This window comes from Schistocerca nitens, chromosome 4, assembly GCF_023898315.1.
Source record: "Schistocerca nitens isolate TAMUIC-IGC-003100 chromosome 4, iqSchNite1.1, whole genome shotgun sequence".
Lineage (NCBI taxonomy): Eukaryota > Metazoa > Arthropoda > Insecta > Orthoptera > Acrididae > Schistocerca > Schistocerca nitens.
In genome coordinates this window covers 448,883,871-448,909,165 of record NC_064617.1, presented here as the reverse complement: position 1 = coordinate 448,909,165, position 25,295 = coordinate 448,883,871, and the positions used below count along the sequence as shown (strand labels likewise).

The 25,295-nt window shown below is 45.1% G+C and overlaps 2 protein-coding genes across 2 annotated transcripts in view; one reads left to right on the top strand and one right to left on the bottom strand.

Annotated features, from left to right (window-relative positions):
- The first annotated feature begins 2,377 nt into the window (after nucleotides 1–2,377).
- Nucleotides 2,378–23,653, top strand: LOC126251425 (NHP2-like protein 1). Its single transcript, XM_049951841.1, has 4 exons — nucleotides 2,378–2,537; nucleotides 2,642–2,759; nucleotides 21,004–21,141; nucleotides 23,453–23,653. The coding sequence occupies exons 1-4, from the start codon at nucleotides 2,535–2,537 to the stop codon at nucleotides 23,575–23,577; spliced, it is 384 nt and encodes a 127-aa protein (XP_049807798.1). The 5' UTR covers nucleotides 2,378–2,534; the 3' UTR covers nucleotides 23,578–23,653.
- Nucleotides 23,644–25,295, bottom strand: part of LOC126251424 (chitobiosyldiphosphodolichol beta-mannosyltransferase) — a 75,250-nt gene continuing 73,598 nt past the window's right edge. Inside the window, exons 5-6 of the mRNA XM_049951840.1 lie at nucleotides 24,064–24,178; nucleotides 23,644–23,876 (exon numbers count right to left, since the gene is read on the bottom strand). Coding sequence (XP_049807797.1) covers nucleotides 23,663–23,876; nucleotides 24,064–24,178 — 329 coding nt within the window. The 3' untranslated portion in view covers nucleotides 23,644–23,662. The remainder of the gene's footprint in view (nucleotides 23,877–24,063; nucleotides 24,179–25,295) is intronic.

Here is a 25,295-nt window from a genome sequence, read left to right as displayed (position 1 = left end):
CATTCATCTTCATGGACGACAATTCGCGCTCCCATCGTGCACATCTTGTGAATGACTTCCTTCAGGATAACGACTTAGCTCGACTAGAGTGGCCAGCATGTTCTCCAGACATGAACCCTATCAAATATGCATGGGGTAGATTGAAATGGGTTGTTTATGGACGACGTGGCCCACCAACCACTCTGAGGGATCTACGCTGAATCGCCGTTGAGGAGTGGGACAATCTGGACCTACAGTGCTTGATGATATTGTGGATAGTATGCCACGACGAATACAGGCATGCATCAGTGCAAGAGGACGTGGTGCTGGGTATTAGCGGTACTAATGTGTACAGCAATCTGGACACCACCTCTGAAGGTCTCGCTGTGTGGTGGTGCAAAATGCAGTGTGTTTTTATGAACAATAAACAGGACGGAAATGGTGTTTATGTTGATCTCTATTCCAATTTTCTGTACAGGTTCGGGAACTCACGGAACCGAGGTGATGCAAAACTTTTTTTTATGTGTGTATGTTTAAAAAAATGCAAACCAAGTGCAAGAAAGAGGAAGACCGATCAAAATGTCTAGACAGTGGTAGCATAAGTGAAGGCAGTTTTCGCATGTAAATTTACTCGCTAGCTGCAGAGCATACCCAACGACTAGCGTAATTATTTGCGGATAGACTTGGAAACACACAGTTATCTTTTGATGCTTATGACCCGTCTATAACGCGAAAAAGTACTTATGTGAGGAGAGGAATTTCTCCACTTCAGCGGCTGATGCTGATGTTGAGGTTCCTGGCAACAGAAAAAAGCTATAAAGAGTGAGATTTCGCTACTACAGCCCCGAAGCAAGCATTGAATGAAATCATATCCAATGCATGTGATACTATGTATGCTGTCCTGAAAGAGAATTTCACAGAGAAAGTAAAGTACCAGTATCTGAACTCCGTAATACATCAATTATGAGAAGTTACAGATAATATTTTTACAGGTCTAGACGTGCTTGAAACTTAGCAGAGTCTTAGAAATCTTAGGTGGGGCCAATGAGTTGTTGTTTAGTTTGTTCCTGAGTCAGGATTTTCATTTCTGTGCCTGAAGTCTTCCAACAACCTGTGTAGACTTTTGTACCAAAATATAAAACTCCAGTCTGATCTCTGGACAGGGATTCATAGTATATCTCGAAAGTTTTACTTCTAGTATTGTAGTAGTGAATTCTATAGGTTGTCTCTGATTCACTCTGGTTGTAAACCACATAATATTTTTTGTAAGAAAAACAAGTTTAAGAATTCTTGTGCCCCTGAAGGCACTGCTGTAACATCTTCAATTACGAACTTCATACGGCATTATTAGTGCACTTTCCTTTAGAATAAAGGGGGCGTTTTTGGTACACTGTTACGTAAGATTATAGTATAGGACAGTAGTGAGTGAAAGTATACTAACAATTAGTTTTGCAGATCAATGTAATGAGAGAGACTCTCAGTGCAAAGCACGCAGAACTGCGCATTTAGGTTTCGTCATCCACAAGCTAGCGCCATCTCAATTTGATGAAAAGATTTCCATCAGTAGCATCTAGAAGAGGAATCGGGTAAAACTCGGTGTTAATATCGGCAATCGCTCCCTTCATTTCTTACTTGTATGATTTTTGTGGAGTAGATTAGTGAATAGGGTTGCAAAAGACATTTTGTAATTAGTTTTACCTACAAGATAAACAATAAATGTGTTTCATATGAGCCACCTTCATAGGAATCAAGCAGAAAGCTGAGGAGGTCAAAATACCACAAACTTGGCTTTCTTATCGTCGCCCCCAGCTTCAGATCAAATATATTTCTTTACTTTGCTTAGCTCTTTGCGGTGCATAGTCCGCAGCGAATTTATTATTTCTATTGCCTCTTCGCTGTTTGGTGTAGGGCCAGTCGCACCTAATTTCTCTAATAAACAGTTAAAAGCTGCAGTCTTCTTGTCTCTGTCGCTGATTCCTTGTTCTTAATTTTCCACAGTAGTGTGATTTCTATACAATTCAGTAAGTTCAGCAATGAACACTCTAGAACATCCATGCATGTCTGCCACTTTAAAATTCACTTCGGGACCACAGACGAGAAACACTCGACTGATTAAACACCTGACTCAAACACGTTTCGCTCGTCAGATTTGCCACGATCTTCTGTTCACACGCTAGGATTTGTGAGCGCAGATATGGTTGGTGCCCCATAGACTTGAGCAATTTCGCTCAACCTCCAACTTCAGCTTTCCAGTTTGCGCAAACTTCCGACAGGTCGGCGTAGATGTGATTTCTACAGAAATTTGTGCAGACAGATCGTTGCACGTGAACGGGCCGCCTTCAAATAAAGTGGCGTATCTCCGACGTTATCTAGTTGAGTGACATATCTTCCAGAGCCTCATTGAAGAACTTTGTATTCGACGCGGAACGTGAGCGCTGAGCGTTGTTGGGAAGAGCGTAATTAAAGCAGTGTTAACTCTAAATCCTCAGTGAAGCGAAAATATTCGCGGAGAGGTAATTCCAAGTCTCTCATTCCGAACCACCAAAGCTGAAGAAATGGTAAAGCATGATTATTATAGTATCGTAATGAAAGAAGCACGTGTTTCTTTCCCCCTTTAAAAGACTCATAACAGTGTTTATTTACTTGAATACTTTTTTTTTAGGTCGAGGAGGTTAATCCAAAGGCGTACCCTTTGGCAGATGCCACACTCACAACGAAGATCCTTAACTTAGTGCAACAAGCCATGAATTATAAACAGTTAAGAAAAGGCGCTAATGAAGGTAAGCAAATCCCAACTCTGATTGATGTTATGAAGTCGTAAGTCACTGGCAAATTTTAGTGTTCCACAAGTGTAAACACATTTGGTTCAAATAGCAACAGAATATATTAGAGTTGCACGTGTATCCTCACGCGTTACACATAGGGGGTACACGCGCTGATCATGAGAAAAGTACGTATATTTGAAGGAAACATGAAGATATGAGCACAACCACAAATCACGTGGCGTCAGTCTGGCAAAAAACTAAAGAAAGAAAATAAAAGGCGTTTCGGAACTGAGTGCTGGCGGAATTTTTTCTGGCCTCAACATTTTGAGGAAAATCCATTCCACAATTTCATTGAGCATGTTCGAAAAATCTATCGTAATGCTGCAAATTAACTTGAGGTAGCTGTTTTTATCTGATCTGTGATTCGAGCTCTAATGTATATCTGTACAAAATAAACAAATGATTTTTTGGGAAAATCTTGTTATTGCAGCTTGTTTGCTAAACAAAAAGTTTTCGAAATTCCGTGCATACGTATGCAATAGATTATTTTTGATTAGAAAAATGTTTTAGACAGTTAATTGATCTCTTTTTCATCCATATGGAAATAAGTACTTTTTTGGTGACGAACGCATCAGATATGACTGTAACACACAATTTCTGAAATAAATATTTTTGGTATTCTGTGCATATATATGCTTATACCTTCAGAAACAAGCGTTTCCTTCAAAAATAGGTACTTTTCTCGTGATCAGCGCATATACCCCCTAAACAGCATAAGTGCCGTAAACAGTCACTAATTTGAAATTAAATATAGACACAAAGAGTAACGCAAATCAGCTTTTGCAGAATTTCGTTGTGCTTTTTTTTTAATATCGAGTTTTCTGGTGTTAGGTTTTGGTTGATGTACTTTTATAATAAAATTTAAGGTCAAAAGGTACAATTATGTAGTGTCCATATGCCCCAGAAAGAACAATGTTCTTTCGCACTAGAATACATGTCTAGCACAAAACCATGCTCATTTTAACTGTTACTTAATTTAATTATTTTTGTCATTTGTGTCGTCTTAATAGATATGTGCATAAGTTGTTCCATGGTTGTGACTGCTAATAAACTGGTACGTAAAATATATGAAGGAAAAGATCCTACATCTATCATCTTTATACCTATAGAAAACTGAAGGAGATGTGGGACTGGGGTGTAAAAATAATACATGGAAATAGCCTCCACATTATTCCCATTTGTTCGTGAAGTTTCTGCAAACATTGGTTTCTGAATATTATTGTGTGATGCTCATATATTCAGGGACAGTGCTGTAAATATTCATGCAGGTTGATATTTTATTTGCAGAAATATTGAAACTGTTATTCATCGTTTCATCTTACACAATTAAGAATAATATGTGAAATTGCTGAGTCCCTTGGTTAAGAGAAGAGCGTCACTGTGAATGTAGGAAGGTGGAAGAAGCCAGTACACAAGTTGGGTGGGGGAGGTGTGTTGTGTACAAAAGAGGGAAAGAAGTAAGGTGAGGCAGTGGAAAACTGGTTAGCAGAGGATTAGGCCAGGGTGTTTGTGAGAGCATGGGATATGCTGGAGAGAAAACTCCCACCTGCAAAGTCTAGAAAAACTAATGCTGGAATGGAGTATCCAAATGACTCGCACAATGTAGTTGTTAAGTCATTTGTGGTGTTGTGCGCGGGATGTTCACTAATTGGATGGTAAAGTTTGCAGTTTGGCGGTGGCCGTTTATGTGAGTAGATAGTTGGTTCCCCATATATGTTCATAGAGAAGGCTGCACAGTAATTGCAGCATAGCAGGTATATAGGGTGTTGCAGAAGGAATAGTAAAAATGCAGGTATATGACAGGAATGTTCACTCAATGCAAAATTGTCTCGTAAACAGGAATTCTAAAATGCATATCTTAAAAGCTATGAACATTTCTTCAGTAGAAGAAGTGAAGAGGCAAAGATAAATAATTGCACATAGCTTTTAAGGTATGCATTTTAGAGCCAATTTTATTAGACTTTTTGCTTCACTGTAACTTCGTATGATATACCTTAATACAAACTGACCATTCTTCCAGGGATACACTGTGTAACATCTTGCTTTCACACATGGCCCTGCCTTCCATTGGGTAGGAAATACCTGTGACTGGATTGCAGTAGGAGAGGTGATGTGTAGGTGTAATAGACAGGTCTATGGTGCAGAGATGGAATAGGGATGGGCAGGGATATTATGTATGTTGGGAGGGCAGCGGAACATTCCTTAGGGTGACGTATGTAATATTGGGTGGGATATCCCTCATATCTGGGAATGGCGAGAGTTAGATCCATAGTATAGGACGAGGTTGAGCTTTCCAAGGTCAGGCTGAAACTGGATGATCAGTTTCAGCCTGACCTTGGAAAGTGTGTTGTTTGGTGGCTGCTTAATAGGTTTACTGGTATAGAAGGACGGGGCAAGGTAAATCTGTTTATGGATGACCTGGATAGGATATTGTCAATCAGTAAAGGCTCTGGTAAAGTTTTTGGTATATTTCGACAACTCCTGCTTTCTATAGCAGGTACAGTGTTCACATGTGGTGAGGCGGTAAAGACGACTTTATGACATTGAACTGGTGACAGCTGTCAAAGTGGAGGTAATGTTGTTGCACTTTATGTGAACAGATGTATTTATGTAGCCATCTAATAGGTGGAGATAGACATCTAAGAAAGTGGACCATGAAGCAGATACGCGAGTAGATGTAGAGGTTATGAAGGAAAGAGCAAAGATTGTCGCTGCTTTGAGTCCAGATCATGAAAATATCATAAATGAATTTGAACAAGGCGAGGCATTTTAGGAAGATATTATCCAGGTGGCCCATATATAGGTTGGCATGGGATGCTGCCATGTGAGTCCCATAGCAGTATCACAGATTTGTTTAAAGATTTGGCATTTGAAATTGAAATCATTGTGGACCAGGATGTGGTTGGCTAGGAACATTAGGAAAGAGGTGGTAGTTTGTGTCAGGTGACGTTAGGGGAGGTAGTTTTCATGGCCACAAGGCCATGTATCAGGTTGTCACTTCCACAGCGAACAGGGAGTGTGGTGGTAGCGGACAGGAACAGTGGAAAGATGGTTAAGGAAGAGGGTGATGTCATGCTTCAAGAAGTGGGCGTTGTTTTTAATATTGGATCTGAGGTTATGGAGAATAGTTTAGAAGTTTAGGTCAATAAAGCCATAGGTTTGTTCTGCGAGAGCATTGTAAGCAGCATCAAAGGGGTGATCAGTAGGGTGCTGTTTGGAGAGTAGGTAAAAGGGGGTGTGTGTGTGTTGGAGGGAGGGGGGGGGGGTGCTTGTGTGAAGAGTGAAATGGAATCTGGTTTTGGGGTGAGTCTAAGGCATTTAGAAGTTGCTGGAGATCCTGGACTTCTGTAACGGGATCATTGTCATTTGTTTTGTATGCAGAGGTGTCCAGAAAGTTGTCAGACCTCCAGCCACATGTTACTAAGATTAATGACCACTGTAGTGGAGCCTTTGTCTGTGGAAAGTATAAGGTTTGGACTTGTTTTCAGGTCACCCATAGCAGTGTGTTTCATAGGGATGATGTTGGATTCACTGGGGAGGTACTTACGGAAGGAAGCTGAGGCCAGGTTAGAGGTGAGGAATTCCTGAAAGAGTACTGAGGAATGAGTTATGTGTAGGGGAAGGAGATGGGAACTTTCTTAATCCAGGTTCTTTGTGGGGTTTTGGTTGGCTGTTACCATTGGGGTGTGTGGCGAAGAAATGTATTTACTGTAGACTGCAGGTAAAGGACAGATCTCCTTCACAAGTCCAGCAAGGTTGAACTTTGGGTTTGCTCTAAAGGTAAGACCTTTAGAAAGTACTGTGATTTGTGCTTGGGTTAAAATGGAGCACATCGGCTGCAGGTAAACTCAGCCAGACATTGAAGAGGAGTAACTGGGACACCTATTTCAGATGGTGCTGGGAAATCTGTTGCAATCGTTGAAAGGCAATAGTCTTTTTCAGTAATAGAATGAAGGATTCTGTGGTCAGAGTAACAGGATTTTGTGAAAGGAGTAGAGGCCATAAAGTGTGGTTTGAGCTTATGATTATGTAGCAACAGATAGGTAAGTGTGAGGGACTTAAGGAATTGGAAGAAGTGAAGGTCCTTGTAGGATGGGTGACAGCCAGGGATGCCAGTTTTAATGTTGGAATATCATGTGCCAGACAGTATTTCATAAAGAGGATGTGTGATTGGAGTTTCACCCAGGCAGAGCGGAGTTTTTGAAATTAGGTAGAATGGGGAGGGATTTGTGGTTGGATGTCTGGGAGACCAAAAGGTTGACTGAAAAAGTAGCTAAACACATAATAAAAATAAAGTCTGGTTGATAGTCACTGGTGACATTTTTGTGATCTGGACTCGAGAGAGGCAACATTTGTTATTTTCTCCATAACCTCAACCTCTGCTCTCAAATCTGTTTCACCTAGTCTTTCTTAGTTCCAACAGACAACCTTACTACATTTCAATCTCCACGTCTCGGATGGCTTGATATACATCTGTTTCATGTGAAAATCTCTTCTTCACAGCCTCGCCACTTCTAGAAAGCAGTAGTAGATGGAGTACACCAGTAACCTTACTAGAGTCTTTGACAGATAATACCCTGTCCAGGTCATCCATTAACATATTTCCCTTACCATCACCTCTGACAACAGTAAACCAGTTAACAAGCCATTGTTCAGCACTCTTATCACCCAGCCTCACCTTGGCTTTCCCCCAGCGGGCTCAAGGTTCTTTCTTGAGTGCACATGGGTCCCCTAGCTGTTGTAGCCCATTTGTCCATCCCTGGCTGTATTTCCTTCACTGTGCTCCTCCCTCCCCATCCTTGCTGCTTTCCCACTGCCCCCTTCTTCCCTTCTCTCGGTGTTCTGATTTATGTCGACCTGGCTACCTGACTCCCTGTATTCTTTGCAAGTTTGTTTCTCTTGCCTGTTCTTTCATCCTTTTTGGTGTTTTTGTCCCCCCCCCCCCGGGGGGTGGGGGGATTTGACCTCCACTTATAAATTTGTCTTTAGTATGAACTATTTGAGGAAGAACTCCCTCCCTAGCATCTAAAGTGGGGACTCCTCCTGCCTTCCCACTTCCTTCCACACCGTATGCACCCCCTCCACACCATTAGGTCACCAGCACGTGCAGCCAGTCCATCTGGTGGAACTGTTAAGTAACAATCTGGTTGATCCCCCTGACAACAGTGATTACACTACTGATACCTGTGCAGTTGCCTCGCCTTGTATACCAAGGAGTGGCTGCTTGTCATCCTTGAGCATCAGAACTCCCGGCAACAACTGCCGTGATAGACAGCCCTTGCTGTGGCTGGTATGCCCATGGGGAGAGCCCATGATCATAATGGGTGGTGTCAGGATGGATGCTTGGTGCATGAAGCATATCCAGCTGCAAAGTGTCTGTATATGTGTGGATGGATATGTGCGAGTGTATACCTGTCCTTTTTTCACCGTAGGGTAAGTCTTTCCGCTCCCGGGATTGGAATGACTCCTTACCCTCTCCCTTAAAACCCACATCCTTTCGTCTTTCCCTCTCCTTCCCCTCTTTCCTGATGAGGCAACAGTTTGTTGCGAAAGCTTGAATTTTGTGTGTGTGTTTGTGTTTGTTTGTGTGTCTATCGACCTGCCAGAAAGATGATGTGACTTACCAAACGAAAGCGCTGGCACGTCATACCATATATATATATATATATATATATATATATATATATATATATATATATATATATATATATATATATATATAGAAAGATGATGAGACTTACCAAACAAAAGCGCTGGCAGGTCGATAGACACACAAACAAACACAAATATACACACAAAATTCAAGCTTTCGCACCAAACTGTTGCCTCATCAGGAAAGAGGGAAGGAGAGGGAAAGACGAAAGGATGTGGGTTTTAAGGGAGAGGGTAAGGAGTCATTCCAATCCCGGGAGCGGAAAGACTTACCTTAGGGGGAAAAAAGGACAGGTATACACTCGCACACACACACATATCCATCCACACATACAGACACAAGCAGACATATTTAAAGTCTATTCAGACACCCGTGTCTGAATAGTCATGACCGCCACTCTCCACACTCGCCAGATTGCCCAGTTTAAAAGAGAGAGAATAAGATGCAAGAGTAAAAGACCCTGGGTCACCTATCTTATGCTGAGGCTCATCAAAAATGACAGACTCCACCCAGTGTAAATTTCTTCAACTTTTGCTGCTGCCCTACTACTTAGGCACCCTCCAGTGCTGGAAGCCTGCTACCACAACTCGGCCATGAGACACACCATCTATGCGCTCCAAGGTCGCTTGCTCTCTTTTGGTCCCGGATCTTGCAGAAGCCTGCTGTCCCTCTACACCCTGCCCCCCTCATCCTCCAAAAGAGATGATGATGATGAAAGACATGTCCTAGAAGACCATCTCCCCCTCGTGACTTTAGTCTGACATCTTATTTATGGAAGTCACCCAATCTTCCTCAGTGACGCACAATGCCAGAGTGACATGACCGTCCCTCGGCTTCTTTGTGTCTAACATGGACCCTCACCACATGAAAATCCAGTTATCTACCGAAATCACGAAACCTTATTTCCTTTTATTTTGCATTTTGTCTTGCTCTTAAAGAAAAGTACTTCTGTGGTGATCACATTCAAACATCTTGTGGTTATCAAGCGTTCTGTCGGAACTGTGCCGGCCCTGGGATATCATCTGGAGGGGTCTACACTTTAATGGGTCACACCAATGTCATTAGTAACTGCATCCCCCTGTGTACCAACCTGGTAGCAATAGCGGTATGAGTGCGAACAACTCAAGCAATCACGATTTTAAATATCTATCTCCCTTCGGGTAGGCCGCTTCCTTACATTGCACTGCATACCTTAGTACAGTAATTAAACACACACCAAACAGGCCGTGAAGGCCCAACGGTGCTGACTGGTTGTTGTCATACTCAGCCCATAGGCGTCACTGGATGTGGTTATGGAGGGATGTGTGGTCACCACACTGCTCTGCCGGTCATATGTCAATTTCAGAGACCAGAGCAGCTATTTCTCAACCGAGTAGCTCTTCAGTTTGCCTGACAAGGGCTGAGTTCACCCCACTTGCAAACAGCGCTCGGCAGACTGGATGGTCACCCAACCAAGTGCTAGCTCAACCTGGCAGCGCTTAACTTCGATGTGACGAGAACTGATGTTACCACTGCAGAAAGGCTGTTGGCGTAATACAGTAACTCCTGCCCCCATATCTCCTCCTCAGGGTTTTCAGTGCACACCACCTCGTAGGTGGGGAGTGCCACTGTAACAGATGGGGTCTTCTAGTTGACCAACTTATTACAGACTTTGATTTAAGTCTCCTCAGTGACTGCTCCCTACCCACTTCAGTCCCACACATAGCACCTTTTCTACTATCAATCTCAAGATCTTTTCCCCTGCTCTCATGGCTTCTCTGCATTGGTCATCCCATGATGGTCTTTGTGACAGTGGCCACTTTCTGGTGATTCTACCATTCCCCTGCCACTGCCAGGCAGACAGGCCCCCACTTTGGGCATTCTGCAGAGCCAGTTGGTCTTTATATTCATCTTCTGTGCACTTTAACACCTCTCTTTCAGATTGCATTGGTGTGATTGTGCAAGACATATCTGACACTATCCTTCATGCTGCTGGCACTGCTATCCCCCTATCCACAGGTCGCCCAGTACCTTGGGGTCCAAGGAGGTAGCAGTCAATATCCAGAGCAACCGACAGGTGCTGCGGTGATTTAAATGACACCCTTCACAGACCAATCTTGTTGCTCTTAAACACCTCTGTGTTAAGGCTCATTACTTTATTAAGCAGGGTAAAAAGGAATGCTGGGAGTGCTGTTTCCTCACTGGGGATGCCTCTTCATCACAGGTTTGGTCCGAGCTCCGTAGCCTTCTGGGGTGCCAGTGACAATTAGCTTTCCAGGGCGCTCTGTGTACTGATCCATCGGTCCTTGCAGAACATCTCGTGACACACTTTGCTACAGCATCAGTATCTTTTTCATATCCTATTACCTTTCCCAATAAAAAACAAGAAGTTGAAACTTCTCTCTGTTTCAACATCCACTTTTGTCCTTGAGTCAGTGTGGCTTCCAGGAAGGATGATCTACAGCTGACCACTTACTCAGACTGGCAATCCAACTGGCTTTTACTAACTGCCGGCAGCTTGTCGCAATCTTCTTTGACTTACATAAGGCTTACTACATTGCTTGACACCATCACATTTTAGTTACCCTCGATGGCCAGGGCTTTTGTGGCCCCCTTCAGATATTTATGCACAAGTTTTTATCCTATCAGCTCTTCTGGGTTCAAGTTGGCAACTCACTCAGCACCCCTCAGATCCTGGAGAACAGTATCCCAAACAGTTCTGTGTTAAGTGTCACGCTCATCACCACCATCAGTGAGCTTGTGCCTTCTGTTGGGCCTCTGGTTACCTTGGTGTTGTCTGTTGACAATTTTTGTATCTGGTGTAGCTTCCACTCTGTAGCATCTGCTAGACGCCACCTCCCAGGCACCATCTGATGGGCCTCTGGATGGGCCCATTCCCGTTGCTTCCAGTTTTCTCCCTTGAAAACATGGGTTATGCATTTTTGCCTTAGACCTACAGTACACGCCGGTCCCGACCCCCAGGGGGTCCACAACTCTTTTGTGGACACGTGCGTAGCGAGCACGGGACCCCGAGCTAATGTGGCCCTCCTTCCTTTCCGGGCTGCATCCCTTCCCTTTCCGCATCCTTCCCCATCCCCCATCTTCGCCCCCCCCCCACCTCTGGCTCTTTCCTTCCCTTTCTCCCCCTCTGGGAGTATGGTTTGTGCCTACGTCCGGAGACGGACGCTCGAAACTGTTCCAAATTCCTTGCTTTCTACACTTGCAAGTCCTCGTCCTTCCTCTGTCCTTCTCTTTTCCTTCCCACTTCTCTTTGCCTTTTTCTCTGCTGCGGCGTTTGAGACCTCCTCTTCTTTCCTTTCCCTTTCTCATTTTTCCTCCCTGTGCGTGTCTGAAGGCCGACCCACGCACTTCCATGCGTAGCCGGTGACGGGGTAACGCGTAATTCCCCGCCCCGGGTAGACAGGTAGGACACGTACGTACCCCCTGGTAACGGCCAGGCCCAGGGAGGGGTGATTACCCGAGCTGATACCTTCCGAAAGTGCCGATTGGTCCCTCCGTCCGTTTGTCGGGAGGTGTGACCTGAGGTGTGAACAATCACCTAAGGCGGGTGTGCCCTCAGTGAGGGCCCCCACAAGGGAGGAGCGCGCCATCGGAGACGCCGGTAATCATGGGGGATTCTTCCGCAATGGTTTTCTCACCTTCCACTATGTCTGCTCACAAACGTAAGTTCACTGAGTCTCAGCCACAGACAGTTCTTCCATCGTTGCCACAGTTCCTTGTTGTTTCTCGGTCTGACGAAGGTCACGACTTTTCCACGGTCAACCCTTTCATTATTCAGAAAGGTGTCGACGCAATTGCAGGTCCTGTAAAGTCTTGTTCCAGATTACGGAATGGCACCCTGTTGTTAGAAACACACAGTGCCCTCCAGGCACAAAAATTGCTGCATACTTCTCTGCTCCACATCTTCCCTGTCCGGGTGGAACCGCACCGTACCTTAAATTCCTCGCGTGGAGTCGTTTATACACGCTCCCTCGATGGATTGACTGACGAAGAAATTCAGCATTACCTGTCTGACCAGGGCGTAACGACTGTTCATAGAGTTATGAAAAGGGTTGACACGAACATTATTCCAACCCGCACTGTCTTCTTGACATTTGACAAAGTTCAACTCCCATCGAAAATCAAAGCAGGCTATGAGATAATTTCCGTTCGCCCTTACATACCAAACCCTACGCGTTGCTATCGATGCCAGCGGTTCAATCACACCAGCCAGTCCTGTTCCAATCCGGCCAAATGTGTTACGTGTGGCAAGGATGCCCATGAGGGTGCTTGTCCACCTCCATCCCCTCGCTGCATCAACTGTATGGGTGACCACGCTGCTTCCTCTCGAGATTGCCCCGTTTTTAAGGACGAAAAACTCATCCAGGAAATAAGAGTGAAGGAAAAGGTGTCTACCTTTGCTGCTCGAAAATTATTCGCCAGTCGACAGCCCACCGTGCCTCAGACAGGAAAATACAGCACCGTCCTTGCTTCCCCTCGGCCAACAAAGGAGGCGGCCACGCAGACTTGCGACCTCACCTTTAGTACCACGGTCGTCAGATCGGCCAGCGCAAAGATCGCCCGTTCAACCTCACCACTTTCGCCTGCCCACTCTATGGCTCACCCTTCGTCGGGTTCTGCTAAATCTCGAGCCCAAAAGTCAGACGCCAAGTCTTCGAAAAAAGAGCATACTCGTGAAGAGTTTTTACGTACCGCAACTTCCCAACCATCGGTTCCTCCTTCCTCTAAACATCATACTTCCAAGAAGGCTACAAAGAAACCCAGTTCCTCTCCTTCTCCGCCAAGGCGTGTCCCATCTACAGCACCACCTGGCGGAAATCGCCCTCGGCCGTCTTCTGTGTCGCCGAGGCGCACTGCTGGTGGCCGGTCAACTGGCCGATCGCTGGTGGCAGGAGCTGCTCCTGACCAACCTATGGATCAGGATCTTCTGCCTTCGGCTGAATGCCATTCCATGCTGTCGGTCGCAAGCTCTGAGCAGTCGTTGAGTTGACAGCACCCTTGGTCACATTCCTCCATTTTCTGTTCACCCTATGTCCATTATCCACTGGAATATCCGCGGCATTCGAGCCAATTGGGATGAATTGTCGATCCTCTTACGATCCTACTCGCCGGTCATCTTCTGTCTTCAGGAAACAAAGCTGCGTCCCCATGACCGCTTTGTTCTCCCTCATTTTCAGTCCGTCCGATATGACCTCCCCTCTGTTGAAGGCACTCCAGCCCATGGAGGACTCATGATTCTTCTCCATGATACTCTCCATTATCACCCAATCCCCTTAAACAGTTCCTTCCAAGCTGTCGCCGTCCGTCTTTCCCTTTCTGGATACACGTTCTCTCTTTGTACTGTATACATTCCATCGTCCACACCAATGGCACGAACTGATCTCCTTCATCTTCTTGGTCAGCTTCCACCCCCCTATTTGCTGGTTGGGGACTTCAATGCCCACCACCCGCTTTGGGGATCTCCACATCCTTGTCCACGTGGCTCACTATTGCTAGACGTCTTCCACCATGTGGATGTAGTTTGCCTCAACACTGGGGTCCCCACATTTTTGTCTGCCTCCACGACAAATTTATCTCATTTGGACCTTGCGGTCGGTACTGTTCCGCTAGCTCGGCGCTTCGAATGGTTCGCCCTTGATGATACACTCTCGAGTGACCACTTTCCATGTGTCCTTCGACTGCAGCCTCAACTGCCATATATGCGCTCGCGATGCTGGAAGTTTGCCCAAGCCGATTGGACACTTTTTTCGTCTCTAGCGACTTTCGATGACCGTCGCTTTCCCAGCGTCGACGATGAGGTCACACATCTTACCGACGTTATTCTTACAGCTGCGGAACGTTCAATACCACGCACCTCCGAATTTCCCCGGCGCCCCCCAGTTCCTTGGTGGAACGAGGCATGCCGTGACGCAATACGTGAGCGATGACGTGCTCTTTGCAATTTCCGTCGCCATCCTACTTTGGCCAACTGTATCCGCTATAAGCAGCTCCGTGCGCGATGCCGTCGCGTCATCCGCGATAGCAAGAAAGCAAGCTGGAAATTCTTTATTAGCTCATTTAACACCTTCACTCCCTCCTCGGAAGTTTGGAGTCGGCTTCGACGGTTCTCAGGCGCGCCTAGTTTCTCCCCGGTCTCTGGGCTCACTGTCGCACATGATATCTTAGTGGGCCCCGTCGCAATTTCTAACTCATTGGGTCAGCACTTTGCTGAGATTTCGAGCTCTTCAAATTACCCGCCAGCGTTTCTCCCGAAGAAACGTGCAGCGGAAGTGCGACCTCTTGCTTTCTCCTCTCAAAATCACGAAAGCTACAATACTGTTTTCTCCATGCGGGAACTCCAACATGCCCTCTCTTCTCGCTCCTCCGCCCCAGGACTGGATGGCATCCATGTCCAAATGTTGCTGCATTTATCAACCCGTAGTCTGCGTTACCTCCTTCGCCTTTATAATCGAATTTGGACCGACAGTACCTTTCCCAGACAATGGCGGGAAGCTATTGTCGTTCCCGTTCCGAAACCTGGAAAGGACAAACATCTCCCGTCTAGCTATCGCCCCATTTCTCTCACGAGTAGTGTCTGTAAGGTTTTGGAGCGTATGGTGAATTACCGTTTAGCTTGGTGGCTGGAATCCCGCAGTCTTTTAACACCAGCCCAATGCGGATTCCGAAAGCATCGTTCTGCAGTTGACCATCTTGTTGCTCTCTCCACTTATATCATGAACAATTTTCTCCGGAAACGCCAAACGGTAGCAATCTCTTTTGATCCGGAGAGAGCATACGATACCTGTTGGAGGACAGGCATCCTCCGCACACTGTTCTCTTGGAGCTTTCGAGGCCGGCTGCCCCTTTTTCTTCGCGAATTTATGACAGAGCGCACATTTAGGGTGCGGGTGAACACTACCCTCTCCCGTACTTTCTCCCAAGAAAACGGGGTACCCCAGGGCTCCGTGCTGAGTGTTGTACTGTTTGCCATCGCCATAAATCCAATTATGGATTGTCTCCTTCCTGATGTCTCGGGCTCCCTCTTTGTGGACGATTTTGCGATCTACTACAGCTCTCAACGGACCAGCCTTCTTGAACGACGTCTTCAAGGATGTCTCGATCACCTCCACTCTTGGAGCATCGAAACTGGCTTCCGTTTCTCACCCAGTAAGACCGTTTGTGTTAATTTTTGGCGACGTAAGGAGTTTCTTCCGCCCTCCTTACATCTAGGTCCTGTCAACCTTCCGTTTTCAGACGTCGCTAAATTCTTGGGTCTTATGTTTGACAGAAAACTGTGCTGGTCCTCCCATGTTTCCTATCTTTCGGCTCGCTGTCTGCGATCCCTTAACACCCTTCGTGTCCTGAATGGTACCTCCTGGGGAGCGGACCGAGTGGTCCTTATCCGCCTCTATCGCGCCTTAGTGCGCTCGAAATTGGATTATGGAAGCATAGTCTACTCCTCTGCTCGGCCGTCTATTCTTCGGCGTCTCGACTCTATCCACCACCGTGGATTACGTTTAGTGTGTGGAGCTTTTTACACTAGCCCTGTGGAAAGCCTTTATGCTGAGACTGCTGAACCTCCGCTGTCCAATCGGCGAGCAGTCCTTCTGAGTCGTTATGCTAGCCATCTGTCTTCCATGCCTGCTAATCCAGCCCATGACCTTTTTTTCGACGCCTCCTTTGATGTAGGGTATGCAGGCCGCTCCTCCTCCCTACTACCCCCGGGAGTCCGCTTCAGTCAACTGCTCCCTTCTCTTTCCTTCCGCTTTCCTAAAACCTTCTTGACAACTTGGGGTACAGCACCGCCTTGGCTCCGTCCCCGGATCTGCCTGCTCCGTGACCTTTGTCGATTTCCCAAGGATGGTACCCCCTACACTTGTTTATCGTCGGGCATTTGCTGCTCTATGTGCACAAATGACGGATGCCGCATTTATTTACACCGACGGCTCGAAAACATCGTTAGGTGTAGGGAGTGGCTATATAGTTGGCGACACCCCAAATCACTTTCGGCTTCCCGACCAGTGTTCGGTTTATACTGCGGAGCTTTACGCTGTTCTCCAGGCTGTCCACTACATCCGCCGCCATCAGCGGATACAGTACGTAATCTGCTCAGATTCTCTCAGCTCTCTCCTTAGTCTCCAAGCTCTTTACCCTGTGCACCCTCTGGTCCACCAGATTCAGGACTGTCTGCGCTTGCTCCACCTGGGGGGCGTCTCGGTGGCATTCCTCTGGCTCCCGGGACACGCTGGTATCTGTGGGAATGAGGCGGCCGATATAGCGGCGAAGGCTGCAGTCTCTCTTCCTCGGCCAGCTATTCAGTCGATTCCCTTCACCGATCTACGGAGCGTTTTATGTCGCAAAGTTGCTCATTTATGGCACGCGCATTGGTCAACACTTCCCCATAATAAATTGCGGAAAGTGAAAGCCCTTCCTTGCTCTTGGACCTCTTCCTCCCGAACGCGTCGTCGGGAGGAGGTAATTTTAGCTTGACTCCCGATAGGGCACTGTCTTTTTAGTCATCGACATCTTTTAAGCGGCGATCCTCCCCCACTCTGTCCCCACTGCTCTCAGCTGTGGACGGTAAGACACCTTTTAATTGAATGCCCCTATTTAAATCCGTTACGCTCCCGTCTACAGCTATCGCCTGATCTATCGTCGATTTTAGCAGATGACACGCACTCAGCCGACCGCGTTCTCCAGTTTATTAGTGACAGTGAAATGACATCAGTCATTTGAAGCCTTTTTTGGGGACAACCAACCCCTTTCTGTAGTGGATTTTGAAGCATTCCTTCTGCTTTTAGTTTCTCCAATTTTATGACTTTGTTCCCATTGCTGCTGGTTTTCAATTTCGGTTTTTTACTGTTTCCTAAGTCACGGGCTGGGCGCTAATGACCATAGAAGTTTTGCGCCCTAAAACCAAAAACAAAAAACGCCGGTCCCGAAATTTATTTAGGTGACCAGTGCCTAGATATTGTAGCAGTCCCATTTCTTGGGCCTTCTTTTTGATAAAAAGTTGACATGGCTGCCCCATATTTGCCACCTGAAGACTAAATGCTTGTGGAATCTTAATGCTCTCCGCATCTAGGCCCACAAGTGTTGGGGTGCAGACTGTGCAGCTCTTCTCCATCTTACTGTTCTCTGGTTTTGTCCAGACTAGATCATGGCTGTCAGGATTATGGCTCAGCGGCTCTTTCCACTCTGAAACTACCTGACCTTGTTCATTATTATGCAGTGCATCTGGCTATCGGTGCCTTTCACACTAGTACTGCAACAGCCTCCTCGCAGAAGCAGGGATTCCCCTTAACAAATACGAAAGTCAACTCCTGGCTTGCACAATCGCCATTCAATAATTACCTGACCACCCTCGAGTGGATTTGCTGGTTGGAATGTGTCTCACTTTCATCTGTCAGTATCTCCACTCTCTGGGAAGTGTCCTGTGGTACCTCAACCATAGATTAGGACTGATCTGTTCCAGGGTCATAAGGTCTCTGTTGTCATTAAGTTATTCCTATGTCCTGTATGTTCCATCCTTGAATACAAGGTACTACCATCTTCTACACTGATGGTTTTTTGACAGATAAGGTGGGATATGCTTTTATATCTCCTATTGACATGCAACACCATTTACTGCTGGGATTGTGGAGTGTCCACAGCATAACTGATAGCCATTCACAGGGCCGTCCATAGTGTTTTAATATTTACCAACTCAGTGAGCAGCTTGCAGGCTATTGACTGATGCTAATCTCGTCACACTTTGGTCACTGCTATTCCACGACCTCCTCTCTCCCATTGGCTGTGCCGCCTACCTACTGAGTTGTCTTTCTCTGGGTCCCAAGTCATGTGAGCATCCCAGGGAATTAACTGGCTGGCTGTTTGGTTAGGTGGGCAGATACTTAGCCCTATTGTCTTTCGTGATTCCAGGTATGCAGATTCACATAAAACCTCATTTTGCTCAAAAGTGGAATGACATCTGGTTTGCTGCTGCTCTTAATAATAAATTCAACACAATCAAGGGGACTACTGAAGTTTGGCACTGTTCCTTCCGCTCCTCTCAAGAGGAGTCCACTGTCTCATGCCATCTACGCAATGGTCATACTAGGCTCATCCATTGTTTTCTCTTGCATAACAAGCCACCCCCTCAATTTGGTTCTGGAGCCAGATTGACAGTATGGCATATATTGGTAGACTGTCCCCTCCTTTTGGGCCTTCGTACTAAATATAGCCTTCCAAATACCTTGTCTTTAATATGAGCGGACGATTCAGATTGTCGAACTGATACTCAGATTCCTTACTGAAAGTGGTTTTTATTTTCAGTTATAAGGTTTTGCTTTCCTCCTGGAGCAAGGGCTGGGTTTTTGTGGTTGGAGCCTCTTCGTGTTTTTGAGTCTGGGACCCGGGACCCATTACCGTTCCCCCGTGCACAGACAGCTCTTTTTTCCCCTATGTTTTTCCAGCTTTTAGATTTGACCTACCCTTTTATGCCTTCTACTGTGTGTGTGTGTGTGTGTGTGTGTGTGTGTTCAGCTTTGTAGTTTGACTCCTTCTGATTAGATCCGCCCGCTTTTCGTGGACACATTTATCTTATGCACTAAACTTTTGAAGTTTAGTCCCATAACCCCCCTCCTCCCATTAGTCAATCGCTCACTCTAGTCTTGAAAAGCTTAAACACATCATTCACTAAGGCTTCGACTTCTCGTCATGATGTGATATAAGGGATAGCCTACCCGACATCCTATCAGTATCGGCCAAAATAGTGTTCTGTTGCCCACCCAAATTTCGAAGTATTCTTCATCCATCGTGCACCCTGTGGATCCATTTCCTTGCTGTCCCCCCCCCCCCCCCCTCCCTTGCCTGTGACCCCCATCCTGCCCTCTCTCCATTTCCCTTTTCTTTCTGCTCACTCAAGTGGTTATGTTAATATACACAAATGTAGAATTTGGGGCAGTGAAAATCCACGAAAATCCCTGGAACGTGAATGTGACAGCAGAAAATTGAATGCATTTTGTGCATTGAGCAACAGCAAAGTTAATGAAACTTTGTTTTTCCAAGCAAAAACGATCAATGGAATAGTAGTGTGCATAGATATGTTGAAAACTTCTGAATCCCTCAGATGGATGTTGATGACAAAGAATGCAGAACAATGTCCAGGATTTTCTAAATACCCACTACGTCTACTCTTAATAACTGGCTTAGTTTGATGAAGAGGGTATGCTGGAGCCAGTTGAAGCCACTTCTTGATTACATCCCACAGAGCTACTAAATTTTTGGGACATTGACTGCTAAGTTTCACCCATTCCAAATAGTCCCAGGCATTTTTTTGTGAGATTAAGGTTTGGCGATGTAGCCAGTTAGTTGGCGTGCCATAGGTTGTTACGATGTTAATCAAACCAAGCGTGCAGCCCTTCGAACACGGCTGTTACCTCAGAAGGCATGAGTGTCCACAGCATACTCACCACGAAGATATAGAAGAAGACACAACACTATAAGTGTTGAAGTAAACACCCTGTTTCCTGTTCTTGGTACCTTGAATGAGATGAATGACTTGGTCCAGGTTTTAATATGAAAACACCCCTCAAAGCATCACAGAACTACCTCTGACCTGAACTACATCAGCACTCTGAGAGTTAAGTAGACCATCAGAGCACTCTGTGCCTTGCATCATTTACAAAATTAATCAGGTCCTACTTCTTGGAGCAGAATTAAAGCACTTTTCTTCATAATTAAATCTCACAATTTTTATATGATGTTACTTTGTACTTTTTAAACTCAGAGTGGGCAATGATAATTGTATTAATTTGTCTAGCCCAAGCTTCCACATAGGTTTAACCATGATATAGAGTCGTTCGCTCAAAGTTTCATGGAAGCATATAATAATATCAATTGAAGTATAAAAAGTGACACACTACAAAGCAATTATACCTGCGGTTTTTCACATTTCTCACACTTGCCAAACAGTCTCTGTAAAAAATGGCAAGTGGCCAGTCACGTAAGACTGGTCTAATGCAGATGCCCTTCTTGTGTTTGACAATGCTGTAGTATGCATAACAGACTGCAGTTTGTTGCAGCTGCTACCCATTGTCTTTGACTAAGCCTTAAATAAGTATGGTGCAACATTCCACCAAAAGGTTTAGCTGATTTGAAGTATTTAGTGTCCAGGGAATTATGAAATGTTAAATGTCAGCTTATTGTGTAACATTAAAGTTTCAGCAAAATTAAACACAATAATCATAAAAATAGCCTGTGATGTAATTCTGACTCAAGGTAATTATTCCTTAAAAGTAAATTGCAAAAAGGAAGAAAACAGCATTTATACAGCCTGGAAATGATGGCAGAGCAAATGGGTATGCTCCACTTAGCTATGTTTCAAAATCTAAGTTGGCTTGAAGGTCTGTTAAACTTGGCGATTCAAGGAGATGTATGCCAAAATTGACACAGCAGCACAGTTTAACTTGCATTTATGCTTATTTTCAACATAAGACACCCTTATCACAATACATATATTCAATCTTTGTAGGTGTAACATCTGTTTCTGTTCCTATATGTTGTCTTAATTTAATTTTGTTTCAGCTACAAAAACTCTGAATCGTGGACTGTCAGAATTTATAGTAATGGCTGCAGATGCAGAACCATTAGAAATTCTGCTTCATCTACCTCTTTTATGTGAAGACAAAAATGTTCCTTATGTGTTTGTGCGCTCGAAGCAAGGTAATTTCTTACTCGTATCAACTAAATTTGCAATAAATTCATATACCTTTATAATATATTGACTTCACTTTGTGTGAGGAATTCTAATTACTCAGGGTGTTTCACAATCCAAATTACAGGCTTCTAGAGGTTGTAGAGTGGACTTTGTGCCGATCACTTTCCAATCTGGTGTGTGTGTGTGTGTGTGTGTGTGTGTGTGTGTGTGTGTGTGTTCTGCATTCTCAGTAGTCAATATCGGAATACTCTCCCACCATTTTCTGTTCCTTTATTCGTTCTTCGTTCCATCTTCTCCTATTGTTCCTCCACTTCAGCGTTTGAGGTTCCTCTTTTTCTTCTTCCTCTTTGTGCACTTGTGAAGGCCGGCCCAAGCATCTGAATTATTAACAGGTGACTGGGTAACGTGTAATTCCCAGCCCCATGTTGACAGGTAGGGTTCATGCCTACCCCTGGTATAGGCCAGGCCCAGTGTGGGTTGTTTGCCTGCGCTGCTACCTTCCCAAACTGTCGATTGTTCCCCCCCCCCCCCCCCCCCGTCAGGTGTTCTGGAGGTGTGAACAATCACCTAAGGCGGGTGCACTCCTTGTGAAGGAGGCCCCAGTTGGAAGGAGCGTGCCATCAGAGATGCTGGTAATTGTGGCAGTTTTCTCACAGTGAGCCAATCGTCTTCACAATCAGTGCCTATGAAATGTAAACAGAATGAGGCTAACGATTCAAAGAGCCTCCTAGTAGCACCATAGTTCCTCGTTTCATGTACTGAAGATCAGTCCTTCACTACAGTAAATCCGTTTATTATTCAGAAAAAATGCTGATGCAGTTGCTGGCCCTGTGAACTACTGCTCTCGTTTACGCAGTGGCACTTCGCTTTCGGAGACTTTTGATTCTGAAGCACAACTACTGCTTGCAACTACACTTCCCCATGGCTATCATGTTCGTGTTGAGGTCCATTGAAAACTGCATTCTTTCTGTGGTATTATATACACCAGGCTGCTCGATGGGCTGACAAAGGCAGGGATCTAAATGTACCTCTTATCAGGATGTCATTGCTGTCCATCAGGCCTCCTTAGTGGCCACAAGCACCCTTTCTCACTTTTGATAGTGGTTCGTCCAAAAAGATCAAAGCAGGTTATAAAGTTATCACAGTCAAACCTTATGTGCTGCTACCAGTGTCATCGTTACAACCACACTTGAGTCCTGTCAACATACAGCCAAATGTGTAACCTATAGTAGGGATGCTTAAGAGGGCGATTGTCCACCTCCATCTGCCCGCTGCATCAACTGCAATGGTGACCATGCCGCCTCCTCCCGCGATTGTCCTATATATCTTGATGAGCTGGCTGTCCAGGAGATCTGGGTGAAGGAAAAAGTACCTTACCCGGTCGCTCGCAAGTTGTTGGCTAGTCTGAAACCCTGTGTTCTACCATCTGGCACGTACAGTACTGTTCTTGCTACCTCACTCCACGCAGACATGTGACCTCAAATTCTGGATTTGTTTGCTAAATTTCAAGTGCACGTTTTTATCTTCTGGCGTGTGTGGCATTATACCGTAATAAAGAGCCAAACGTGAGGTCATACAATATTAGTGCACCAAGAAAAACTGTGTCGAAAACTGCACTGAAGAGCTTAATATTCGGTGTATTGTTAAGTGGGAAATCAGAGACTTTTCTCCCCTTGTCCTCATATGGAAATGAAATCCTATGCTTCTTTACAGAGCATAAGGAACGGTGTGGAAAACCTGCACTGCCGTACTAGGCAAGGTCCTAATGGAGGTGGTTTGTCACTGCCTTTCTCCATCCATAATGGGAATGAATGAAAATGATTGAGATGACACACCACCACCCAGTGCCGGTGAAAAATTCCTGAAACACCCCCCACCCCCACCCCCACCCCCTCTCCCCAATCGAACCCGGGATCCCGTGCTCAGGAAGCGAGAATGCTACGGCAATATCACAAGCGGTGGACTTGTCCTTGTATACAACGTGTGTGTGTGTGTGTGTGTGTGTGTGTGTGTGTGTGTGTGTGTGTGTACACACACCACGAAATGTTTCTTTGTTACATCCAAACAGTAAATTTCCAGACATGGGTTCATTATCAAAACTTCATACAACCTCTAGCAGCCTGCATCTTTCATAAACACCCTTTACCCAACTGCCAGCAAGTTTGTTCTGAAGCAGACTGTCAGTGAAATGCAGTTAATATTCATAATTACGCAATAACTTCAAGTGTATTTCCCTTTTTGTGCAGTTTGATGCATTTCTAGTATATTGTCAGTGTAATCTTCTCAAAAACACCTAAAGTGTTCTTTGTGTTGCAGCTCTGGGGAGAGCGTGTGGTGTGTCACGTCCTGTCGTTGCGTGCTCTGTAACTGTTAATGAAGGCTCACAGCTGAAACCACAAATCCAGGCTATCCAACAAGAGATAGAAAGGCTCCTTGTGTGAACATGTTTATGTAATTTTGTTACAAAGCATTCATTTTATATCTAGTTTCATAAATAAAGTTTAAAAAAATATGAAAGTTATTTATTTAATTTGTAAAAATGGGCATAACATTAAACTTCCAATTTTCATGCCAACGCAGTTGTTGAAATTTCCTCAATTCATAGCGAAAGGATTCAGCAATTCTTTGTTGTGTCTCATTCTCTGGAAAACGATAAAACCAAGTCTGCAATTGTTCAGAGAGCTCAGAACTGTTTGTAAATTCATAGCCATTAATTTTGTGCTTCACCAGTTCATGTAAGCTGAAAGGAATAAAAAATTTAATTAGTATCACATTACTTCCATGAAATGAAAATTAATCGTCTGCAGTACAAGTTGGTTCCAGTTAGACATTTTATGCCATATTAATTTAATCAAATTGTTTTTAATTCCACAGATTTAGAATTGAGTACAATATAATACATTTTTAATAAATATAAACAGGCTTACCAGCCATAACTGTAGGCACAAACAGGAAGCCCGCAACCAAACATATCAACTACTTTCATTGGCAAATCCAAGCCACTGGATGATGTGTGAAGACATACACCTAGGTCAGCACTTGCTGAAAGAGAAAATGTATTATGGCAATCTAACCAGAATTGTAAATTCAGTAACATACGAGGGGGGACCCAGAAGAAACCGGACTTGGAGGGCGCTGCCACTGGTAGACGTAGTGCAGGGTTTTCACGCTAGATGGTGTTCGTATAGACCTTCATGAAACAGCTGTGCAGACGGCGTCAGTGTACAGCTGAACGTGCAAGTGTGGTATTGTTTTTCTCTGACCGTTGGCGGGTTACCTTTTCGAAGTCGTTATGGCAACTTTAAAAGAACGAGTGTGTGTGAAATTTTGTTTCCTGCTTAAAAAAACTGCAACGGAGGCACACCAAATGCTTCAGGAAGCTTTCCAGGATGCTATGAGCCGCACACAGGTTTTTGGGTGGTTTGGGCGCACTTTAAATGTGGTGAGATGTGTGTTGAAGACCAAGCTCGTTCTGGACACCCTTCAACATCGCGAAATGAGAACATTGAAAAGGTCCACCACACGATCGACTAAATTTCGGCAGAGACAGGAATCAGTTGGAGCTCGTGCCAGCGGATTTTGAGTGAGGATTTGCACATGAGACGTGTTGCTGCTAAATTTGTTCCGCACATTCTCACACAGGAGCAAAGAACCATCCGCATGAATGTGTGTCAGGACTTGAAAACAGAGACTGCACGTGATCCAAACTTCTTGAACAAAGTCATTACAGGGATGACCTAGAAACCAAGCAAGCTGTCAAATGTGAAGACGATGATCATTGTCTTTTTTGATGTTCGTGGAATTGTGCACTGGGAATTCGTACCCCCTGGCCAGACTGTTAACCAGCACTTTTACTTGGATGTTATAAGGCGTCTGCGAGAGGATGTGAGGAGGAAACGCCTGGAACTTTGGCGATCCGGTGACTGGTTTCTGCATCACGACAACGCTCCAGCACACACGGCCTTATGAGTGACCCACTATTTGGCATCTGAGGTGGTCTGTCATTCCCCACGCTCCGTATTCGCCGGACCTAGCCCTTTGCGACTTTTTCCTATTTCCACGAATGAAAAAAAAATGCTAAAAGGGGAGTAAAAACAGCTTCGCAAAGGGCACTGGACAATATCAAACTTAAAGAGTTCCAAACATGCTTCCAACAGTG

Coding starts and splice junctions, on each gene's coding strand:
- LOC126251425 (XM_049951841.1), top strand. Junction 2,760..21,003: donor AAGAAAAGGCGCTAATGAAG/GTAAGCAAATCC, acceptor ATTTTGTTTCAG/CTACAAAAACTCTGAATCGT. Junction 21,142..23,452: donor GTTTGTGCGCTCGAAGCAAG/GTAATTTCTTAC, acceptor TTTGTGTTGCAG/CTCTGGGGAGAGCGTGTGGT.